The sequence below is a fragment of the Echiichthys vipera genome (assembly GCF_963691815.1).
Source record: "Echiichthys vipera genome assembly, chromosome: 2".
Lineage (NCBI taxonomy): Eukaryota > Metazoa > Chordata > Actinopteri > Perciformes > Trachinidae > Echiichthys > Echiichthys vipera.
Window position 1 is genome coordinate 26274461 of NC_139827.1, and position 23516 is coordinate 26297976.

Genomic DNA, 23516 nt, shown 5'->3' on the forward strand with positions numbered 1-23516 from the left:
ATCAAGAAACATAAACATGAACATTTTTCAGGACTATGGAGTAGAGAAACGCATACTTGTGTTGGTGAGGCGATAACTGGTGCTTAATGTGCCGCTCCACTCATAATTTCCACATTTTACAATGTCGATGACTACAATGTTGTGTGAAACTGAAATCTTATCTGTGACTTTGAGCATGAGATTGTTTTAAACCAAAGAACGCCACCAGAAAAGAAGCAATTAGCATTGAAAACTGAAGAAATATATCCAATACAAACTAATCTACAGTTAATCAACAGTTTTACAGTATATGAGAAGTGAAAATGGAATTAAGGATACGTTTTTCATGACAAGCTATTTTAATGACATTGATCAATATGTTGGTTTGTATTGGAAACTGCTAAGACATGTACTGGATATGTGGACAAATTGTATCTGTATTGTCTTACAGTAAGTAGGCTACTGTGTAGTAGGCTGGTGAAGTGCAGGTTGTTTTAAACATGGTTCATAACCTATATGTTTATATACAAGACACTGTTAAATTTACGTGTTTAACTTATAGGGACTGTGTGAAATGTTCTGAAAATCCTTATTAATGACACCGGTTGCCGTAATGTGAACTGCAGTCAGCACCCAGGTGGCCGTGCACGTGCTCGCACTCGTAGGCGAGGATCTGGGAGTTGGCCAAAACAGTGATGTGACATTTACAAAACTGAACTTTATACAGTTACATTTATTGTTGGCCAACAAGTAACACAGTTTGTCATGATGAATAAGTTAGTATCATGGCTCAAGTTAGCTGGTGAACTCATTCGGTAAGCTAGCCAGCTAACATTTACTTACATAGTATTTTAATAGCAATTGGTTAGCCGGCTAGCTGTAACTTAGCTACGCTGCATGGATCTGGCGATGGTTGCTTAGGAGCATTAGCCGATAAAGAAATGTCCAAAAGGAAAGCTAGCCAATTTTCCAGCCAGATCAGCCCTGGAATCTGAATGAATAAGCTGAAGTTATCTCCTCAAGATTTTGCTATGTTAGCTAGCTAGCAATTACTTTGTGTTTGCAAACAAATTGACATTGTATTAAACGGTTGGCACTGCAGGGGCACCAAAGAGAGACAAGGCACTCGGGAGTGTGCGTAAACGTCACATCCTTTGGATTTCCGTGGCAAAACCGTCCCGAAACCTTGACATAGACACAAATCCACAGGCTGTTAGATGTATCCAAGAACGTCTGGGAAGGTCTCGGTTTTTAAGTTAGGTTAAAATCCCTTCACACATTGGAAATACAAAGCGATTAATACTATGTAAATTGATTCACATAGTATCTTTAAAAAAACAAATGTAAAAAGACTAGAAAAGATTATTTGCAGTTATACCTGAAGAAAATGGCATTAACGGAAACACAGTGTCTCTACGGTCAAGACAGACGTTTTTCTTTCCCCCAAGTCGTCACCAGTTGGATACATATATTATGTCTAATTTTGCTTGTTGTTATTCAAAAACATTCCCATTTGAAAAATAACGTAATGCTTCAAGATTTATAGTAAAACACTTAAAAAATACATTTATAAAACAAGACTCAATTCAAAAGCATATAAAGGAGATAAACTATATCACAGTGAAACGGTGACCACACCAGTCTACTCAGTAGGACATTCACAAAAAGAGAAAAACACTGACCAGGATCGTTCTCTCAGTGTGGGACATTAAATGTGCTGATGACATATACTGAATCACATCCAAACACATTTACAACATCTATACGAATGGTTGGAATGGTGCCGGAAAGCACTGACCACCAAACTGAGGGCTGAACTGCCTTTGGATATTTCCTAAATACATCCAGTGATCAGTATTGTGATCTATTGTATCTAGTGGATTTTACCTGAGTGGATCACGTTCTGCTGCTTTCCTCGTGGCTCATGCTTGCCCTCTCTAGGACAAAAAAGGAACATCTAGGTTGAACTTTTGTGACAATTTGTTGCCTTGAAATAGAAGTGAAGACTTCTTGATTCTGCCGTGACATTTGAAAATGACGACCTCTTTAATGTGAATTACAGAAAGGCTAAGTGGACTAGACAGCTACTGGATGGACGAGTGCTGGAGTTGCCACTGGTGCAGCAGGAGGAGAGGCTTTGCCTTTGTAGCCCAGTGACAGGATGTGTTTCTGCAGGTGTGTGATCCACCGCTCTTGAACAGACAGAGGTCCATGAAACACTTCTTCACAGAACCTGAACAGCGGCACAGAGGAGGAGATATCATCTAACTAAGGAACATCAACTTAACAGCATTAATCGAAGTACAACAGTTTCTTGACAATGTAATTTGATGACAGAGTACATCTCCTGGATGACTGGGCAACACAAAGGAAATTTAGTGCTCATAATTTGTTGCTAGTTGGGCTTTATCGTGTTTTGAGAGTGAATTGTTTATACTTATTTATAATATAATATAAATATAATATATATAATTTATTTATAGTTTTGTTGTAAAAAAAAATAACCCCACACTGTTGTTTGCATATTTGAGAAACGACTAGAATAGAAATATTTGGTATCTTTGGAAAGCTTGGTGTCTCCATTTGAAATTAAAATAAAGCTGATGATTTTTGAACGTTCATGCAGTCTAGGACGCTGCCAATGCACACATCCCTGGTTTGTGTCAGGCAGGCAACTTGTTGTATCCCCAGCTTGGATTATTATCATCGTCTCACTGCGCAACCAATGCAATCTGTATTCAGCTTAATTGATTTGCTTCAAATTGTTCGTTAGACATTTATTAAATGCAGTGTTTTCCTGAGAAATAGATTATATTTGTGGTTGCCTCAGCCCGTTTTTGGATGAGTGGGAGCAGGCGGAGTCGGGCGTAGCCATCGGGAGCCCTCCACTTTGAATTTAATTTTGGTTACTAGAGGTTTAACCTCTGGTTGATGTCACAGAGACTTCATCCATATTTTATTCATTCTAACTTATAATGGCAAAAAAGCTCACATACAGATACTTGCAAGCTGCTAAAAATAATGTTACTGTAGCTCCCAATGGTCTATTACTCTAAACCCTGTTATTCACTGAATTTAAGGGGAATGTGATTCTTCTTATTTTGTACTTTAAAGACTGACCTGCACTTGAGGGAGTAGACTTTTCCCACCAGTTTCACCAGCGGTGTTAGAGGAGGCTTTGGCAGCATAGCTGGGATGCTGCCAGACCGCGATGGCTGCTGGGAATTGGTGTCTTGATTATCTTCCCCTGCAAGCACAACGTGTTTTGGTGGATTGACCCCTGAAACCACACAGAAAGGTATAAGAGTAACATGTAGCAAACCAGTTAAAATGTTTATTTATCTGTTACAGACATCTCACCTCTTGGGGACCGCAAGCTGGGGTCGCGATGAGCTGCAAGAGTGCGTGTGTCTCTGTGTGTGTGTCTCAATGAGCTGGAAGTGACACCCAAGTTCTCTCTGCCCACAGAAGGCTTCAGGCTGCTGCCAGGGACAGAGTCAGAGTCTGTGGACAGAGAGGGCGAAGCAGCACCCCTCTGGGACTGAAGGAAAAATGGATGAACAGTCAATTAAAATGCCTTACATTGCCTTATGCATAGTTCATGTGTATCTATAATCTGAAAGGAAATTACTTTAAGCATATTTTAGATCACAGCCCACCTTCTTGATGTAAAGATCTCCCATACGATAGCGCCTGGTTATTGCAGCTACCTTCGCTGGATCCTTCCGTATCAACTCACTGAGGAGTTCGATTGGTGAACTCGCTCCATCGGCCTTCCATTCAGTGATTCCCAGCTGTCGGAGGTGGGCCCGCGCGTGACTGGCCAGAGCCTTGCGGTTTTCAAATTCAAATCCACAAAGCTCACACGTTGCGTCTAACACAAAGATGAGAGATTTTGAACAAACATTTACCACTGACATATTATACATGTATCACCAGTGCAGTGAGCTCAAGGAAAAGTTTTATGATGTTGTAATGAATAAATAAATAACAGATTTGTGGTACATGGGAGACCCACGTGTTGGACCTGCTTAATCCAGTGAGTTATCAGTGTTGTTGACAGAATGTTTTTATAATGAACCTGCCACGAAATGTACATGTGGATTTCAGTGCATGCAGGTAGAAACAGTAAGATAGTTTAAGGCACAGCAACGTAATGCCAAGAGTGCTCTTTTCCTGTTGAGGTAAAAGTCAAACGCTTGCCTTACTCAAAATTCAGCATGTTGAGGCAGCATTACATTATGGGATGTGTCTCATGAAGAGAGATTGAATGGAAAATAGGCTATTCTTTAGGCCCAGAGTGAGTTTTTAAGGGATAAGGCTGATGATAGTTTATCTTTTTCTTGTTGACAATAAATCCAGTGAAAAGACCAAAACATGTCTCCAGTCTGTCTCTCAATACTTTCCAGATTCCCTCTCCTGGCCTTTGCACTCTGACTCATATGTTCCTTCTGAAGATGTAACTCTGGGCACTTTTAACAAATGTAACTCAAACAAGAGTAACAAGTGCATTTGTTGAAAGTATTTCCAGATGCGAACCAACAGGCATTTGGTGTTCCAGTGAGTATTTATGGTAGAGGACACTGTGTGCAGGACTGACTGTCTCTTGTTTATTACAGAGTACAACTATGTGGCTCCCTATCATATAACGACATGATGGTTAACCTGGCGTCATTAGCCTGACTATTGCTTTACAGTGATGCTAATGGTTTACCGGGATGCGAGGCCCCACTCTTGCCAGCCAAGGATTTCTCTTTCATGGAATAATCAACAGGTGAGGCGGAGGGGTTGGTGGCTGGTTCCCCTGACCGGATGCTGTCCAAGGACCTTCTGGAGCCTTGAGCGGTCCACGTAGCTTTGCCTGATGACCCAGGGGGCTCAGACACTTTCTTGCCTTCTTCACCATGCATCATGACCTCTCTGAGGAGATCAATCGGGGACGTTTTGATCGACCAGGCGAGCCCGAGCTGGCGCAGATGTGCGCGGGCGTGGCATGACAGGGCTTTACGGGTCTCAAACAGCTGGCCACAGTAATCGCAAAGGACTGTTGGTGGGGATTGTACATCTGTGGAGGACACTGACAAGTGGTTGAAGTGAAATAAAGAGGATGAATCAACACTGTTGCTGATAGCAGGAATCAAAATCTTAATTGGAGCATGTAACATGTTACCAATGTTCGCAACATGTTACCAAACAACTAGCATTTGCGACCAAGCAATTTAGATTAATGACTCTGCTTCACCTGCACTGGGAGGCCTTGAAGCAACAGGTGATTTCTGCATGGTGGGGTTGAAGTCACCGCTGGATCCCTTAGGTTGAACAGACACATCGATTTCCTCAGGCTCAAGCTTGGGCTTCCTATGAAGGGGGTCCACTGCTAGCCGAAAACCTTTCTTAGCCTTTGGGGCCCTGTGAAATGGAGGCAGAGGGTACTTTGCAGAGTTTGGAGAGAGGGATGTGGAGGGAAACGGGGCTGTGGATGAGCTGGTTGTACTGTTCGTTTTGGGAGTGTGTGTGGCTTCTAGCATTCCACTGCTGACCAGTTCTTGGACGGTGTCTATTGCAGAGCTTTTCCCCAGCAGGTCAACGACTCCAATCTGACGCAGGTGAGCGCGTGCGTGGATGGCCAGGCCTTTACGATTCTCAAACTCCTCTCCGCACAGAACACAGGTAAAGTGTTCTGACATTTTAGGCCGTTTGCTGAGGGGAGAAGACTGATTGGAGGGTCGTTTAAAGAGGGATCTAGGGGCACCGTTTGAGGTTTGCTCCCCCTGTTGCTCGCCGCTGATGGGCTTGAGGTCCTCTTCCTCCATGATCTGGTAAAGCAAATCAATAGGGCTGCTCTTAACGTCGCTGTCAGGGATTCCAATCTGGCGCAGATGAGACCGAGCATGACTGGAGAGGCCTTTGCGTGTGCCGTACCAGCATCCACAAAGTTGGCACACATGGACCTCATTGTTGGTGGCAGAAGCTGTAAGAATTTAGAAAACAATGAGTAAAAGGAACCCAGTCTCAAGGAGAAAATGATGTTATGTTAACTTAATAAATAAAAAAATAGGTTACAGTAATCGCATTAAGGATCATCTAATCACACAAGGTCCCTGGGTGTTAGAGCTCTGTCTTGCACATACAGCTACTATATTTCTTTAAAACATCTATTCAGATTCAGCTGTACCTAAAGAGATGGGGGCATCAGTTTCCAGCGGTGCCCACGTTGGTTTGCTCTTGGTTTGGTGGTCTGAGGATGAGCTGCTGCCTTCATGTGCACTAGAGAGTCCGGCTGGAGATCCGTTATGATCCATCTTCTGCGGAGTTGTATTCACTGTACTCTCTGCTGTTGAGGAGTCACTCCTTTCCTCAGATGCAGAAGGTGTCCTGGACCCCGCAGCCTGTCCAGCTACAGAGGAGTCTGCTTTCAAATCTGGGAGGGAGCCACCTCTCTCCTGCATGAGCTGATAAAGGAGTTCAATGGGAGCTCCGCTGCTTTCTGACAACGTCACACCGAGCTGCCGTAGGTGGAGGCGGGCATGGCTGGAGAGCCCTCGTCGTGTCTCAAAGTATGTTCCACAGGCCTCACACATGACTGGCTGCGAGGTTGCTGTGAGGAGGTTCAGAAGGGAGTGTCATCACAAATTGAATGGGAGAACTTGAGCTGATTGAGATACTTGACTTGACAACCTTTTACTTTTGTCTGGATTTGATAACAATATGCACACATTCAAGTGGAAAGACTCTGTTACACCCCAGCCTGACCCACAAACTTTATGCATTACAGTAGCACAATTTTCAGTAGAGAGCAGGACAGAGCGATGCACTGAGCGATGCACTGAGCGATGCACTGAGCGATGCACTGAGCGATGCACTGAGCGATGCATTCGCCGCTCATGTGTTTTGTGTTTGATTGAGGGATAAGTGACAAGTGGACAGTCCTCAGTACGTACTTTTGGTAGTACAATGTCTCTCCATATGCGTCTTGAGTGACCACTTATGATCAGATCACTTTCCTATAGATTGCAACCACGTACATATTTTTCATTTACATATTGCTAGCCTATATTTTAATGCAAAATCGTTTTCGTTATTCCCAAAGCAATTTCAGTCAAAAGCAACTGAACTTGGTTATTTGCCTTGTGAGAGGTTAAATACCCTGATCTCCACACCAGTTAGTTGGACCAGTCCCAGCCTGGTCAGATGCGTACATGAACTGATGAAGCCTCTTTGATGAGAGGTGAAACGTCTTCCTAGACAAACAACCAAGTCCAGTTGCTTTTGACTGAAATTGCTTTGGGGATAACGATGACCTGGACAAATGAGAACATTCATTTTGTTGTGTGTAAATTTAAGTTGCTACTCTCACATAAATCCTTATTACAGAAATGTGAGACGACAAATGAAAAAGCGCTGCCTACAGTTTGTCTGTGTGCTAACGAATGGAACTTTTTGCTGAAGTGGAGGTGGACTACTGCACGCAATGTTTCTGTAAAACATAAATAACTTAATGCATTTCTTCGTGGGACGCTTATCAGAATGATATTGACAAATAACACTAGAAAAACAAAGATTTTAAATTTGAGGTCTAATCGCAGTGACCACCAATGAAATGAAACAAATACAGGCTCTTGTTACAACATAATAAGTAGATCATTCACAACACTCCCTCTTACCTGGTGAATCCATGGCTTCTGATAATGTTGTGGTTTTATTTTGTGGGCTGAGGAAGTTCACTCTCTGCAGATCCTGTGTACACGAATGGTAAATAATTGTAGAAATTAAGAATATTAATGAATTAATCTAGTGTGATGACAAAAAAAGTATCATGGATTTTTAGTAGTCATAGCTTCCAAAATGCAAAATAAATGTCTAACTTCTCTGCAACGCCCAGATTATTGAATGAAACAAAAATCTAACATGTTGCTCTGACAGACTGCTAACCTTCAGAATAATGTGACTCGACTGGAACTTTGAAACAACTCTTTTTGCCTTTAAGTGTAACCGAAGTCCAAGTCGCAAACATCTCCGATTTTGAAGGCAAAGTGTTTACAGTAGTGAAAGCTCTGTGAGGCCAAAGTGAGTCAATCAGAGAGCTCGTGAATAGCTTACTAATTGCATCTGCAGTAAGCAGGAGAAGTGAAGTGAAGGTGGAGGTGTGAGATGGATACATGGATTTTTTTTAATTCTGTGGAGATGCTGGTGGAGTCCCTGTCCTGCCATGGTAAGAAAGCTGGGTTGTTGAACTTCCGAGTTGTAACATTACCTGTCTCTGCTTTGCCAGATGGGCACGCCGACGGGTCCTTTTCTTATGGTGCTCATCTACTCTTTTGCTAGTAGACTGGGTCGGATGGTCTGAACACTCAATCTTATCAGAGGAAAAGTTAAACACAGAGGGAGCTGCCTCGGACTTCAGTTTATTGGTCCGTTGAACCACCAATACACCTGATTCAAAAGCCCTTTTCTCAACATAGTCCTCGTTTACAAAGTGCTGGCTACAAACCCTAGCATTGCGGTTAACTGGATAATTCTCTCGTTTCATTGCAGCTAGCCAACAACGAAGAACCAGTGGCCTCTTCAGAGGCAAAACATGAAAGTGGACAATCCTTCCTCCTTTTTTGACTTGATAAAATTCATTGCTGCATCCCGGGACCATACAATAGTTCCCCTTGAGTCGCTTTTCAGTTTGTGGCTCCTTACTTTCCATTGAGTCACTAGTGAACTTAGATAACGTGAACTGGCTGACGTAGACTTCCCCGCTCACCGACCTCGTGACGTCACAACGTACGCTCAGACAAGATGGTTTCACTTTGAAAAATGTAACTTACATTACTTGTAATTTTAATGCAGTTTCACTGACAGTGCTAAATCTACAGGTTTTTTTAGAGTGGGAGTCTATCTTTTAAAGTGTGCTAACTTCATATCCTCTTAATATGACGCATAAAGAGACCTTTAAAGGGTTTCATGTGCAGTGCTTACCCCCCCAATCAAATATTCAATGTAGTGTGTAGACATCACCCACCTATGTAGCTACTGATGACACACTTCTTGAAACATACACCCTCGACAGTTCTTGACCTAAAACACTGAACCTTCTTTTAACATGTCGTATAAACTGTCATGTAAGGTAAACTAACGCTTATGTTGCCTCTGTGGTTTCCCCCTTTGTTGTGCTCTGGAAGTAAGCTAACGTTAGCTGCATGCTAGCTCAAATTAAATGTTATTTTAACCAAATAGCGGCTAGCTACATAGCCCTGCCCCTGGATTGGAAACCAAACTACAATTACCATTTACAAAATGAAAGTTAATTTACCTAAAAGCTTGAACAGACTGCCTCAGTAACGTTAACTTACACCACTTTCAGATAAGCCTAGCGGAAGCAGCGGTCGATGCACGCCTGGTGCTGTAAGTTTTCAAAATAAAAGTCTCGGGTCTATTATACCAACAGACGAAATCTGCCCCCTAGTGACAATTTACTCAGAAAGGCAGGGAGTTTAATTACTCCACTAAATATTTGTCATTACGACTATATTTGTCAGTGACTAGTAACTATTATTCCACTAAAAAGTCAGTTAAACTCAGTTAATGTTAATGGTCAGTAAAGTCTAAACAACAAAAAACTACATTAGATTAACTTTGAGAAACAAAACGAAAACATCTATTTACAACTGATAGAAATTATTTTCACAATTGTGAATCTATAATTCACCTGTGTGAAATGTCTTTTTTTTTGTTTTGTTGATATTTCTACTCATAAGTTATGTTTATTTTATTTACAGAATTTAGTATTTCTGAGTTTGAAAAGGATAAAAATAAGACTCTGTGGGTCGAAACCTAATATATGACTGTTGGGGTCCAGACAAAACGAATGACATGGAAAAATGTGATGAAGTACTATAAAAAAAAGACTAGAGAAGCCTTTTTGCTTTTAATTTGGGTGACATTTTTATTGGATGTAGTGCTCTGAGGAGCTGCTGCTCTCTCACATCAGAGCCATCATTCCACCAGTTTGCATACAGAGGAAACAGCTCCACACAAATCCCATTACAGCAACTCTGCTCACAGCCCTGTAACACTTAGACACTGAACAGGTATGTGCGGATGCTCTTTGTGGACTTCAGCATTTAATACAGTAATTCCACACAAACTGAACAATCTGGGCCTTGGTTCTGCGCTGTGCTCATGGATCATGAGCTTTTTAACAGACAGACCGCAACAGGTGAGAACAGGCAACCGCATCTCCTCCACACTCATCCTGAACACAGCCCAGTTCTTTTTACACTATTCACCAGTGACTGCACCCCCATCCACAGTTCAAACTCCATAATACAGTTTGCAGATGACACCACTGTGGTCAGACGGATTTCAGTCAATGAGGAAACAGCTTGCAGGCATGAGGTGAAACATCTGACTGAGTGGTGTGGGGACAGAAACCTTGTCCTTAATACCTCGTGGACAAAGGAGTTGATCATTGACTTCAGGAGGACAAAGAGAACAGAACACCTACCCCTCCACATACACAGAGAAGCAGTGGAATGTGTGGAGACCCTTGGAGGAAACATAAGCTGGTCTGGACCGTCCACACAGAGCTGGAGTTATCGGAGCCTGAAAACGGTATTTTTTGAAACCGGGTCCCAGAGTGGGAATATTTGTGAACGCTCCTCATGGTGTTGTCCGGTGTACGTACGGCGAAACTGCATACTTTGTTAACGATAATGTCATCGCCCCACCTCTGACCTTAACCCCGCAACGTCACATAACAACAGTGCTGCTGTGTGGAGAGAGACACGGACCCATAGACTGTATGAACTGAACTATACTCTGAGGGACATGCATGGGAATGAATTAGGCCGACCTTATATTTCCTCAGGAAGCTGAAAAAAGGCCCAGCTCCCACAAACACTGATGCTCAATGCTTTTACAGGCCAGTCATTGAGAGCATCCTAACCAACTGCATAACTGTTTGGTATGCCAGCTGCACAGGGTAGTGAAGGCAGCCCAGCTTATCATCGGGCTGGAGCTCCCTAACCTTGACACCATATATGCCAGCAGACTTTGAGAGTTTGAGCCACTGCTCTAAAAGGATTTGCGCTAACAAGTTATAATAAACTATACCCTTTTTTAAATATACATTTTAAACACTTTTAAAAATGTTTATATATATATATATATATATATATATATATATATATATATATATATATATATATATATATATATATATATTAAAAATTAAAATAGGGTATCTTATGGCATCCTTTACCAGCTGCAACATAAAAGTGATAAACAGATTAAGTATTAAGAGTATTTCTAAAGTAAATATCTGAGTACTTCTTTTTCCACCACTGCTTTCTTTCTACCAATGTCAGGTGTATGGAGTTCAACGTCCCAAGTTATGTGTATGACAACAGGAAATGTGGTTCACCTCCACTGAAGTGTCGCAGATACCACACTCTAATCTCAACCTTTATTTTGAAATAAGTCATTTTCACTTCCGGGGACCCCCATAAGCCCCGCCCACTTCTTGCACTCAGCCGACCCTCCTTTGCGCGCACTCTTCCTGCCAGCAGCACTCGCACCTCAGCTCTGCCAACTTCTCCGCGGCCTCACTCAAAGACAGGTGAGTTAGAAACGGTGCGTGTGTTCGACTCTGTTCTGTCACAAGTTGGCGTTTATGTCCGCGCAGCTCGACCACAGCAGCGACTCTTTGGCCTGAAACAAGAGAGACAACAAAGAAACCGGTTCACCACATGAAGCTAATGTTAAAGCTAGCCAGGCGGTGCGGACCAGTGGCTCCCCTCCTTCTTAAGTATCCGGGGCCTGTGCCTGGCTCTTTCTTTGTCCCTGTGCTGCTGCAGCTCACAGGGGAGACTGGCCGGTGCACCCTCGCTTTGTCCCACATCAGCTGCCACCCCCTGATTTGACAAACGACTTTGTGAAGCTTTGTCCCACAGCGCTGAACTTTGACCGATCAATGCATGCTGGTGGCGCATATGTCTAGAAAGGGTTAAAGACGACAAAGAAAGGTTAGCTTTTGTCTGGTTTTGAACCTCGATTATTCAAATAATGTCTTTATACATGTCTTATTTTACCACCAAACTGCGTCTCTATATCATTGTAAGATCTAGCACTCGTTTAAATAAACAAAGCCCATGTAGACTCCTTATAAAACGTCTATATCTAATAAGTATCCCCTCATTGCTTTGTGCTGGTCACGGTTATGTAAGCTGCCTAATAGGCTGTTGTTGCCTGCGGGTCGAACATGACTTGCATGTGACTGAACGTGGTTTTCCACAGTGAACCAGGTTTGTGCACCAGTCACCAGAGAGCAGCTTAACCTGGCCGTCTGGTTGAGCCATGGGAAGTTCTTATTAGCCTTGCGTCGTGTATGTTTATTTGCACATTTTGAGGATTTTGTTGCTGTCAGAGCTCCGCCCAGCTGAACTTATCTATGAAGGCATATGAGCATCAGGAATTTTCTGTTAACTTGATGTGTTATCTCTGCCTCAGTCATTTGCCACCGCCATGTCCTCTGGAAATGCTAAGATTGGCCAGCCTGCCCCAGGCTTCAAAGCCACAGCTGTAGTGGGTGGAGAGTTCAAGGACATCCAGCTGTCAGACTACAAAGGTAACTTATTTCACACAGGACTCCACTAGTAGTACAGACATTTGCACATTTACCATTTTTGAGGAGTTTGCTCTCAATCTTAAATTTTGTATTTAGTACTCTTAATGGCTGTCTATTACAGTGTCAATTTTCTTTTTTCATTTTATGCCATAACTTATATGGGTTGATCAGTGAATACTTGTTTCATCTTTTCCTTCTTTCCTCTTCAGGGAAGTATGTTGTCTTCTTCTTCTACCCCCTGGACTTCACATTTGTGTGTCCCACTGAGATCGTGGCTTTCAGCGACAGGGCAGAGGAGTTCAGCAAACTCGGCTGCCAGGTTATCGGCTGCTCCGTAGACTCTCACTTCAGTCATTTGGCGTGGTGAGAATCCCTACTAATTGAAACGGTGAAACCATGGCTGGGGTTTTAGTGTCATCTGTGTTACTTGTATGCAGTGGAAACAATGGTCTTGAGCCATCAGTTTTGCAAAAAAACATCCTTATTTTACAGGTGAACGGTACCTGGTAAGTCCTACTGTCTGAGTTCTTGTCACAGCAGATCAGCAACAACACGGGTCTCTCCACAAATATTGCACAGCATTGACGTAATTAAAAAACAATACAAGCTATTGGACACTTAAACGCACACAAGCAGCCCATCGGACGAAAGCTGCAGTTTGTGTTTACTAGTTTTGATCCAGGTCTACGGTCAGGTTAAGGTTGGTGTGCAAATATAAATACTGGATCAGGACTTCATAGATATTAGTAAATAACTAGTTGGTAATTTCTTACTGTTGACTGTGTGACGTCTGGAGCAACACCCATTTTATCTCCAGTCACTGTGCTTCTGCATAGTCCTGATAAGTTATGAGGTAACGGCCTCTGAATCAAACTGCACTTATTGGAGGGAATGAAAGTGTGTGAGGATTTATTAATTTCCCCTGCGCAATGCAGTGAATTGTTATGAACTTTAAATATGCTTTCCAGCAGTTCAATTATTTTGTCCACCCCTACCCTATTCACAAAGTTTGTATGTCTTTTGAAGCATCCAACAGTTTTGAAGTGCATTTGAAGACGACTTTGTCCTCCGTTTGTAACGTCACCATAGTTTTCTAACTATGAGAATCCATAAAGTACAGTCCATCAGGTGGAGCAGTGCTGTCTTGTCAGGTTGGTAGCCTTTGATTTGACATATTTATAATTTCTTTCCCTTCAGGATCAACACACCAAGGAAGCAGGGAGGTCTTGGTAACATGAAAATCCCCCTTGTGGCAGACCTCACCAAGTCGATCTCCAGAGACTACGGTGTGCTGAAAGAGGACGACGGCATCGCGTACAGGTCGGGAAAACAGCTTGTGTGATCGGAATGAGTTTTAAGTAAAAGGGAAGTAGCTACGCTGTGAAGTGGACGCTTGGCTAACTTTAATTAACTAACTCTGCTGTACCATGACTACGATGTGAAGGATACTGTAGAGCGAGGCGGTAAATATTGTAAACGGACCCCCACAGGGTGATGCAGGTCTTAAATCACCCTGAAGCAATAATGACCGACTCACTCTACATTATCCCACTATTTCATGGCTACTTACTTAAAAAAAAACAATAATTTGACACAATAATGATTCCAGTGAAAAGCTGAAGTGTTTGGGATCCTCCAGATCAAAGCTGCGGCCATAGCAGGTCTGTTCTATGCAGCAGTGGTCACCTATACAGAAACGACAGACAGTAGAATACTGACCAATCAGAATTGAGTATTCAACAAAGCCCTGTAATCAAATGACCTGAGAACGTGGAGAGAAAGTAGATGTAACAATTGTTATGAAATGTTCTTTTTGGACTACCAGTGTACTCATCCAAATGTACATAATTGTGTCTAACAAGAGAGCACATTAACATACAACCATTAGACTTGGCCAGTATGCTGTTTGTGCAGCTTGTTTACAGAAATGTCTGTTGTGCAATACTTGAACCTCACTTTCTGCCACTCAGGGGTCTGTTTGTGATTGACGACAAGGGCATCTTGAGGCAGATCACCATCAACGACTTGCCCGTGGGTCGCTCTGTGGATGAGACTCTCCGCCTGGTCCAAGCCTTCCAGCACACTGACAAACATGGAGAGGGTAAGTAAAGTCCCCTTTTAATGTTCTGGCATCAGTTAATGTAACCTTTGCACCCGACATTTCATGCAGATACTCTGACAGCTGAGAATATGGTGTCTGCATTGTTTTCTGTTGGTTGGTTCAAAGCTCATCAGTCTCACACATTTGGTTAAAGACTATGGGGTCTTTCACTGGTGCACACCATAGTCAGCAGCCACACATTTGCTGTTGTTGTTGTTGTTTATTATTATTATTAATTTTTTTTTGCTTTGTAATCTGACTTTTCTTAATCTCATTCTTATCTAATGTAAATGCTTGACATTATGTGTTATTTTAGATTCTTTGTACAGCACCTCTCGTAGCTACCATGTGAACAGTTAAACAAGTTTTCTAAGTAAACTTACTTGGAGTGCCTAGTTTGTGGACATAGCCCTGTAATGTTGGTTTACCCTCCTGTCCTCAGGGTATGCAAAGCTCAATGTCTGTTTCTTACGCCTTGTGGTAAACTTTGTCCCTGCTCCCTCCCCGCACAGTGTGCCCTGCTGGCTGGAAACCCGGGAGCGACACCATCGTCCCTGACGTCCAGAAGAGCAAAGAGTTCTTCTCCAAGCAGTAAATGTGAAGGTCTTTCAGCTGACCTCCAATCATAGCACTTGCCTTCAGATAAGAGGTGTACCTATGAAGCAGTATCTCATGGCGTCCAGTCTAATGTATTAAACCCAACAAAATTCAGATTCTTCTTGTTAGATAAATGTTTTGTTGCAAATCTTTATCTTTGTACGTCCAGTGTACAATTGCTGGGGCGACCTCATAGTCTCAAGCACTGAAACTAAAGTTTTTTTGTTCCTTTTTCAGAAAAAAAAGTATTGATATTTTCTTTGCTGTAATTTAATAGTTTGCTACCACCTTTATTAAAACAGCGGGGGAAAGTGGCGTACGTGTGTTTTTTTTGTCTTACAAGCGCAGCAAGTTTGCTCTAGAATATATTGTGCGTTATTACACTTGTGACCTCTAGGTGGTGCCAAATGTCTTCCTGAATCGGTTCCTGGTGTCTACAAGTTTACAACTTGGAAGTGTTTCAGCAAACAGACATTTTGGGATTAATTTCAGTCCTTGGCTCTGTGCCTAGCTGAGGATCTAAGTATGGAGGAACACAAGAGTCACAGAAATGGTTATAAAGCTTTTCATTAATACCAAGTGGTACAAAAAAACTTAGGCATTAATAAATGTGTTTCCAAATGAATGTAATTTATCTTTGAATAGAGTGAATTACATTTTAATGGGCAATCAAAGAGGAGTTATAAGAGAGAATGAAGAAATTGAATATGAATCCATTAATAGTCGTTTAAATTAGGGATTTACAAAAACAAACACACAAAAGGGAATACATTAACTTTAAAAATCTATTTGAAAATGCAAATAACTGGATTCACAAGTTGAATTAAGACATGTTTAAAGCAGGCATTTAAAATAGCAACTTCCTATGTGTAAAGTCTGCTTATAGAATAATTTGTACAAATGTATTGATGCCTTTTTTATTGTACAATTAGTTATCACCTAATGAAATGTTTTATTTCTGTGACTCTTGTGGCCTTCCATAGGCCGGTGATCCGAGTGTTCAGTGCTGTGGTGTCTTGGTTAACATTGGAGTTGTTGTGGTGATTGACTCAGCACAACAACCTGGCATTGCCACAGGGCACTGTAGTTCATTGGGAAAGACTGGCTTATTGGATATGAGTTGACGCAGACCTGCATGACTGTCCCAACTCTAGATACTTCTCACTTTTTTTGAGGACAAAAGTCCCTGCAGAGTAACTTACTGAGGAGCAAGTGGGCACTCATATGTATTTATTTATTCTATTTACTTTTTGGCTGATAGGTGGGTATATTCCAGAAAAGAGGTGCGTAAACCCTCCACTACACCACCGCGTTAATGTGCCTGTAATGACATTGCATTTTTTCCCCCTCTGAATCACTGAGGAAGTTGCCTAATGTTGGACAGTTCCTCACTAACCACAGTCCTTGTCTTATTTTCTGAGGTAAAACCAAGATGTATCCATCACTCTTCAGATACAATAATCCAGGTTTCATGTTGGAGTTTAAACCATTTGAGTCATTTGTGTGTCCTGTGTGGATCCTACATATGTGTAACCTCTAATCCCCAACATGTATGTATGCCAGCTTCTGTTGACACCTATTCTTGTAATTTCAGCTCTTAACCATCAGACAGAAAGTCTACTCGGCGTGTTTGTCTGGAACTTTTTTTCAACCATTTTCCCTGAGCTGGTGTTCTTACGACTTGTTTTGGGAAATTGAAAGCAGAATGGGGGAAACTCCCTTCACTCGAAAAAAACACTCATTGACAAACCTCTTCACACACGCACACACACACACACACTGCTATGAAGGGGAGAGCGCAGCGTTTCTGACGGGCAGTGTAGGAGGAGGGAGTTCCCGGAAACATGGTAGCTGTATGACGTTTGCCAGCAAAGTTGACCATATATGGACTGACATATGTACGTCATAGGGAAACAATCCTACGCTGGGACGTCTCCAACGTCAAGCAACTGCTGCTGACCAGAAGAGATAATTGACAACAGTGTGGGTATGTTAACGAGAATTGCCGTAATATCCCTATGAGGTGACTGGTTTAAAACGAACACAACCTCAATAAGAAACAACACCACATGTTTGTTAGTTTCATATTTCCATTTACTTAAATATATACTGTACAAGTAAAAAAACAGGCTCATCAGGCTCAACCTGACAAACAAATAACTTACATAAGAATGTATCACAGGTGGCATTTAAAGTAAAATGTAAACAGGCAAAGCCAAAAGACACTTAAAAAACGTATTCAAAAATGCCCAAAGTGTTAAAGTCTTGTATGATTTCTGCTGCTTCACTTTCAGCCATAGAAACCATCATGATCCAGTTCTGTCACAATGCAGCCGCTAGAGCCAATGTTCATTGTGTTGTCAGTGCAGTTCTTGTCCAGTGTTTTTAAAAGTGCATCGTATCTTCAATAAGACTTGACTTTGGGCGCTAACATGAGCTGGCAGCCACTGCTCACATGTGTCATGACTTTCTGTTTAAGTTGGGCCACCTGCTCCCGCAGCACCGAAGCCGTGTTTGACAGTCCGGCGTTGTCTGTTTTCAGCACTTTCACCTTGTCCTCCAGACGAGAGATGCGCTCCAGCTTGCGCCTCCGACACTTTGAGGCTGCGAGCCGGTTCCTCAGCCGCTTGCGCTCCGCTTTCATGCGGTCCTGATTATCCAAGTCGATGGGAGACATCGGCGGAGAGCCGTCGCTGCTCTGCATGTCAGGGACTGTCTGAGGCTCCTCTTTCAACCCGCCGAACCGCTGCGAGTGCATGCCCGCGCCGACCAGGGAGTGCTGGAAATGGTGAGATCCGTGCGCAATGGCCTGGGGGTGCTGGTGGTGCTGGTGGTGGTACTGGTGGTGCGGCAAGTAGCTGATAGTGGTGGAGGGGTAGCTGGCGCAAGCTGAGGACAGACTTGGGTTCGTGGGGCAGCTGCTCAGGGTGGTGTACTCGAGCGCTTCTGGCTGCATGGATGAGCCGAACACCGAGGCTGGAGCCGAGCAGACGACACCGCCGGGGACGCCGCAGGCAACGCCGCCGATGGACACGTTCGGAGGAGCCATCTGGTTCATCTTGTGCAGGTCGTCCAGCGCTTTCACGAAACCGTCAGCAAAGCCTTCCTGCTCCTCTGTGATGCCGCGGTTATAGAGGAACTGGGCAGGTGTCGGTGTTGTAGTGATGACCCCGTTGCTGTTCTGGATGATCAGTCGCTCCAGTTCCGGAGAGGCGAGCTTCAGCGAGCCCACATCCGCCGACCCGGCTGAATAGAAATCACTGTCGGCGCGCAGGTGCTGTGACTTGAAGTTTGAGTTCCGATATGAATCGGAGAAGTTCAAGTTCATATTCTGCTTTAACAGCTTGTAGTCTGGCAGGGCTGCGCCTGGATGGCCATAAGCAGAGAGAAACGAGTCGTCATAAAAAGGCTGTTCCATTATTGTGGACATATTTCAAATTAGACAGTCAAATACAAGAGTGCGCTGCAAAGATGCTGCGTGGACACCGAGGCTTTAGTGTCCCAAATGATTCAATCTCCAGCACAAAGTCCCGCTGTATTATTATAGCTATCAAAAACAGAGCAAAACTTCCAAAATAGTGGAACTGTACTGTACCAAGTCGTCGATTTGTACCTTTAGTTGGATTCAAAGCGGAGTCCAGTGACTAATACAGATGTTTTGATTCCACTCGTGTGTAGGAGAGTCTTTTCTGCTCTGAATGTGAGCTCCACTTCTACTTCCTATTGAATGAACGGCGGCCGTCGCTCTCCGCTCTATTTATCTCATCCGGCTCCTCAAGCGCCTGCTGATTGGTTGTTTCCTCTGTGGTCCCCGCCTCCGGGGTTGTCAGACACACTGGATGACGTGGTTGCCAGGAACAAGGATTGTAAACAAGACGAGGCCCATTTGGGGGAAACTCAACCAGGTAAACACATAAAATAGGCCTCGCTATACCTCAAGTTCGCATCCACACTCATGGCCGTTTACTAACAAGTCACTTTGAAAGTGTCAAAGCGATCCAAAACTCAACGAGCCTTTTCCAACCGTGATGGGACACATGAAACATTCCAGCAACACTTTGCCTTTCAGTCTCAGCAGCAACCCCACCGGTGTGGATATATAGTCTGGGGCTGAGTCATGCGATCCAAACTGATATCGGACAGTCCATATTTGGGTATCCTGGCGCACCAGTTCCTCCCTGACAGGAGCGGGAAGCCAATCCCATCCTGGCGCACTTCCAGTTCTCCAGGACGTAGGAGGTGGAGGAGGCGCACTGCTGCCTCCCTCCCTCACCCCGCAGGCAGGGAGAGGATGGGTAGGTGGCGTAAACTCTTGGGCGTGATGTCTTCAAAAACGCATGAAGCATAATGGTTGTCTGGCAAAGGAAGACACTTGCGCAGGGTGTCCTGCAGAGCTGCAGGCCTATTCATGTGATTAAAAAACATTAGGCCACAAGATAACAAACCGAAAGGCGTCGGCTACACTGAAAAAAAGGACTTTTTGGTATGGTAAAATGTACTAAATTAATCCAGTTTATTCATGGTAAAATAAAAATTCAGTGTGAACTAGAATGTTTTAGGTAAACATTTGAACAATTACACATTTTATTTATGTAATAAATCCACTGAATAGGAAGAGTACATTTCATTGTATATTTACAAATACAATTTAAGTGATTTATAGTCAGTGCTCATTCACTTTAAAATATTGATTCAAACTTACTCTGAGAATCTTTTTATCGTGGAAGAGGGATTTCTAGTAAATGAAAGCTTTCTTTCTCATACTTGTGATAACTGTGATGTATCTTGGAACGGAAGGCCAAAGACACTCTGGGGTGGCACCTTTGGAAACCCCGTACATGAAAACTTATACAAGGGATCAACTTCCAACTCTCTACGACCTTCCGTTACCGAGATACTGCAGAAAAAACTGGAAACTCCCATGATGCACTGCAGGATATATATTATCAATAATATTGCACTTATCTCACCAATAATGCATCATAAACACCAAGAATGATATATCACCGTGTTGGTCTTATAGTGCAAAACACAGCAGTATGTTCGTTTGTATTCATACAATTTATTAACTGAAAATGTCAACACTGAAATAAAAGTACTAAAATCTACTTATTAACAGCAATTTCAGCAAAAAATGTTTTAGACTCTACTTAATTTAGATAAATGTAACTTATAAGTGGAGTAGAGTTAAGTAACATTTACTTCATTTCTTCACAAATGTTACGCTTAAAAGAAAGTACATTGCACTTGATATCCGTGAGTGACTTGTACTTGATATTCAGCAGTAAAAAGGTACTTGAAAAAATTGAGTGCAAACTCTTACAATGATTTTATTAAGTAAAAAACGTTTTAAAAAAAATTCAGGTTAATACTTAATTAATATCGTAGGACTTAGATAGTTGCATCATTACAAATTAAAAAAGTTGCTGTAGCTAATGTCTAATTGGACCCGACTCTAACCAGATGGCATTTTCTACATCACTGTTTTGAATGTTTTTATTGTACACATCTGAATAGTTCTATGAAGTAGGTGTTAACAAATGACGCAGCCTTCAAGCGATGTGAGAGTAAAGACGTGTCCCCTGGACTGAACACCTGTTTGATAGAAAATGTCTCTGTCTTCTCTCTATATGGTAATGTCCTCTGAATCACTTCCCAGAGGGCCATGCGCCCACGCACGTTCATGTCGTCTAATTCGACTTTCCAACTTTGTGCTTACACCTATCTTCAGGTCACGTGTGTGTGTGAGTGTGTGTGTGTGTGTGTGTGTGTGTGTGTGTGTGTGTGTGTGTGTGTGTGTGTGTGTGTGTGTGTGTGTGTGTGTGTGTGTGTGTGTGTGTGTGTGTGTGTTTCTTGTTTACTCATAGCAACTTCCTTTAATCTTTTTTTAATCTAGCACATTTTTGCAAATGTATTAATATCAGTCAAGGATAAGGCTATAAACTTAATCGAAGGAGTTGCTTTGTAAATTAAAGTAATAATTCACCCAAAATTGAGGGTCATCATGTTCTCACTAACCATAATCCTTCTATCAGATGCAACATTCAACAGATTGGTTATAACAACTTAGATAGGTGGGTAAAACAGTCCAATTCCACCTATATATTCTCCTGTGTTTTCAATGATAGACACTGTGGTGGATAATAAAGGAATTACTGGGCGTATGGTGTGTGTGTGACTGACTTAAGAATTTATTCTGTTTAGAGCTGTAAAAAAAAAGACAACTCTCTCGTTAAGCTGTTATTGTCGGTAGTCTAGGTTTGAATAAATGCTCCAGCATTTGAGTATTGCCCTCCCATACATTTAGGGGACTCACAAGAGACAGATTTAAAAAGCAGAAACCAAGATATGCAGACATTTAGTCCCTAGTTGATACATCGCTTCAGTAATCCAATATCCTCAGTGAAAAATGAAAATAAAGATACATATCGTCATCTTTAAAATGCACCAATGTGATTGTGAATGGAAATCGGGTCGTGGCGGACTTTGTGATATTCGCTAAAATTGTATCTCAAAGAATCAACATAATATCTGATTGTGATAAAATGTTTTATTAGAGATAGATAGATAGATAGAAAGATAGAAAGACGCAGATTGCAATTTGCAGATTCACGTTATTAATGTAAAATATTGTCAGCAAATGAAAGAACGTGTTGTTTTAGATATACACCTCAGTATTTCAAGTAAATAAAATTGCCCTTTATTAGCTGTAACATTAAAGTGATATTTACATTAATACTGTACATCAACAATTATAATCTAATAATAATATATTCTGTGTAAAGTGTAATCTTTCTTTTTCTAGGCAACTTTGAGTACATTTTGATGTACTTACTTACGTTACATTTTGACTTTGACTTGTAACAGAGTATTTCTACAGTGTGGTATTATTACTTTTACTTAAGTAAAAGCCCAGAGTACTTCTTCCACAACTGCCTGGAAACAGTTTGAAACAAAAACAATTTCCCCCTGGGATTATTAAAGTATTTCTGATCCTGAAACACAGGATCCATTTCCCAGTTTGTACACAGGCTTCATGATAAAAGCAAATTCTGAGACAACCCTGATGACATTACTATGACATCACCTGGGTTATTTTCCACACAGAGCCACAGAAGAGATTAACTGACCATGTTTAGTGCTCATTCAAATGTCAACAACTACATTTAATACTGAATTACACGTTACACGTCTTCTTTTTAGACTGAGAATGAGGTTTCCCTCATATAATAAGATCAGGTTGACCTTTGAACCTTTGCACCTATACCTTGTGAACCTTGCGTGACATGGTAAAGTAAGTGACATTAAAGGCCGTGCGCCTCACCACACCCCCTGCATTTTTCTTTAGAATATCTGAAGCAACATCATCTGCATCCTGTGCACTTCCTCACTTCGTGGGAGTTAAAGGTTGCAGTTTTGTCCAACTGTTATGCAGTGGTCAGTTTGGGCCGAGCTGCCTCCACTGAACCAGTGGGCATATGTGCCAGTGTCAGTGAGGAGAAACGTCAGGGGAAACAGAGAAACTGAAGTAGTTTCAGGGAAACAGAGTGAAGTATTACTCAGGGGCCAGTTCCAGTTTCAGAGTGACCTCATCTACTTTACTAAAGGTCACTAGTCACAAAACTCTGACCTCTGTCACGTGGTTTGATAATGTTTGCTTCAGATTACAACAGAAACAGGAGGGTGACTCTCAGAAATACTTCATTTGATTTACATGTTGTCAGCCAGCTGTTCTCTTTTGTCTGATTGCGTGACCGAGAAGCTCGTGCCTTAAGCCAGAAAGAGTGACGGTGATATAAAAGTATTTTTCTTTGCATATCATTGTTGAATCTACACATGAAGAAACTCTACTATGGAATATTTACATGACTTCCCTATTTGAGACCCTTAATTGTCTCTGAGGCTCTGAACAATTTCCTGCTCGCATGCACATGATTACATGCAGCTATGCACCAGAATTCACAGGCGCACAGTTCAAACACCTCATACATGCAATTCTGTCACTTTCTTTGAGCGCTGGTGTGATTCAGGTTGACAGTAGGGCATAGAGAGCAAAAACAGCAACGAAAGGATGAAGAGGAAAAACATGAAGGCAATAGGGAGGCATATAGGTGCAATCACCCACAGGAGTAGAGGCAGCGCCTGTAGCTGAGCCATATAAAGACACCCTTTCTGTTCTTTATTGGCCATTAGCAAGTGCTGTGAGCAGGCACGAGGGCAGGT

General features: G+C 42.2%; 3 protein-coding genes across 4 annotated transcripts; 1 reads left to right on the plus strand and 2 right to left on the minus strand.

Moving 5' to 3' along the window:
- Positions 1 to 625: 625 nt before the first annotated feature.
- LOC310963347 (protein Wiz-like) lies at positions 626 to 9337 on the minus strand. 2 transcript variants are annotated; one of them, XM_083936101.1, is made up of 9 exons: positions 9281 to 9337; positions 7644 to 7716; positions 6155 to 6577; positions 5222 to 5950; positions 4694 to 5056; positions 3639 to 3853; positions 3340 to 3520; positions 3100 to 3259; positions 626 to 2212 (listed from the first exon to the last, which is right to left on the minus strand). In XM_083936101.1, exons 2-9 carry the CDS (start codon positions 7654 to 7656, stop codon positions 2056 to 2058), a joined length of 2241 nt encoding a protein of 746 aa, XP_083792227.1. In that variant the 5' UTR covers positions 7657 to 7716; positions 9281 to 9337; the 3' UTR covers positions 626 to 2055. The 2 variants fall into 2 exon arrangements, with proteins under 2 accessions (XP_083792227.1, XP_083792226.1); XM_083936100.1 differs by lacking the exon at positions 9281 to 9337 and adding an exon at positions 8234 to 8588.
- A 2169-nt stretch (positions 9338 to 11506) lies between these two features.
- Positions 11507 to 15608, plus strand: prdx2 (peroxiredoxin 2). The gene is made up of 6 exons (XM_083929630.1): positions 11507 to 11587; positions 12478 to 12595; positions 12805 to 12958; positions 13793 to 13915; positions 14566 to 14696; positions 15209 to 15608. Exons 2-6 carry the CDS (start codon positions 12493 to 12495, stop codon positions 15289 to 15291), a joined length of 594 nt encoding a protein of 197 aa, XP_083785756.1. The 5' UTR covers positions 11507 to 11587; positions 12478 to 12492; the 3' UTR covers positions 15292 to 15608.
- Positions 15609 to 17675: 2067 nt separating this feature from the next.
- On the minus strand, positions 17676 to 19349 carry LOC310952958 (transcription factor JunB-like). Its single transcript, XM_083921824.1, has 2 exons — positions 18907 to 19349; positions 17676 to 18659 (listed from the first exon to the last, which is right to left on the minus strand). The coding sequence occupies exon 2, from the start codon at positions 18619 to 18621 to the stop codon at positions 17698 to 17700; it is 924 nt and encodes a 307-aa protein (XP_083777950.1). The 5' UTR covers positions 18622 to 18659; positions 18907 to 19349; the 3' UTR covers positions 17676 to 17697.
- Between the last annotated feature and the right edge of the window lie 4167 nt (positions 19350 to 23516).

Coding starts and splice junctions, on each gene's coding strand:
- LOC310952958 (XM_083921824.1), bottom strand. CDS start 18,621: ATGAACTTGAACTTCTCCGATTCATATCGGAACTCAAACTTCAAGTCA.
- LOC310963347 (XM_083936100.1), bottom strand. CDS start 8,509: ATGAAACGAGAGAATTATCCAGTTAACCGCAATGCTAGGGTTTGTAGC. Junction 3,854..4,693: donor GAGTGGGGCCTCGCATCCCG/GTAAACCATTAG, acceptor TCTTTGTGTTAG/ACGCAACGTGTGAGCTTTGT. Junction 3,521..3,638: donor GAGATCTTTACATCAAGAAG/GTGGGCTGTGAT, acceptor TTTTTCCTTCAG/TCCCAGAGGGGTGCTGCTTC.
- prdx2 (XM_083929630.1), top strand. CDS start 12,493: ATGTCCTCTGGAAATGCTAAGATTGGCCAGCCTGCCCCAGGCTTCAAA. Junction 12,596..12,804: donor CCAGCTGTCAGACTACAAAG/GTAACTTATTTC, acceptor TTTCCTCTTCAG/GGAAGTATGTTGTCTTCTTC. Junction 14,697..15,208: donor CACTGACAAACATGGAGAGG/GTAAGTAAAGTC, acceptor CTCCCCGCACAG/TGTGCCCTGCTGGCTGGAAA.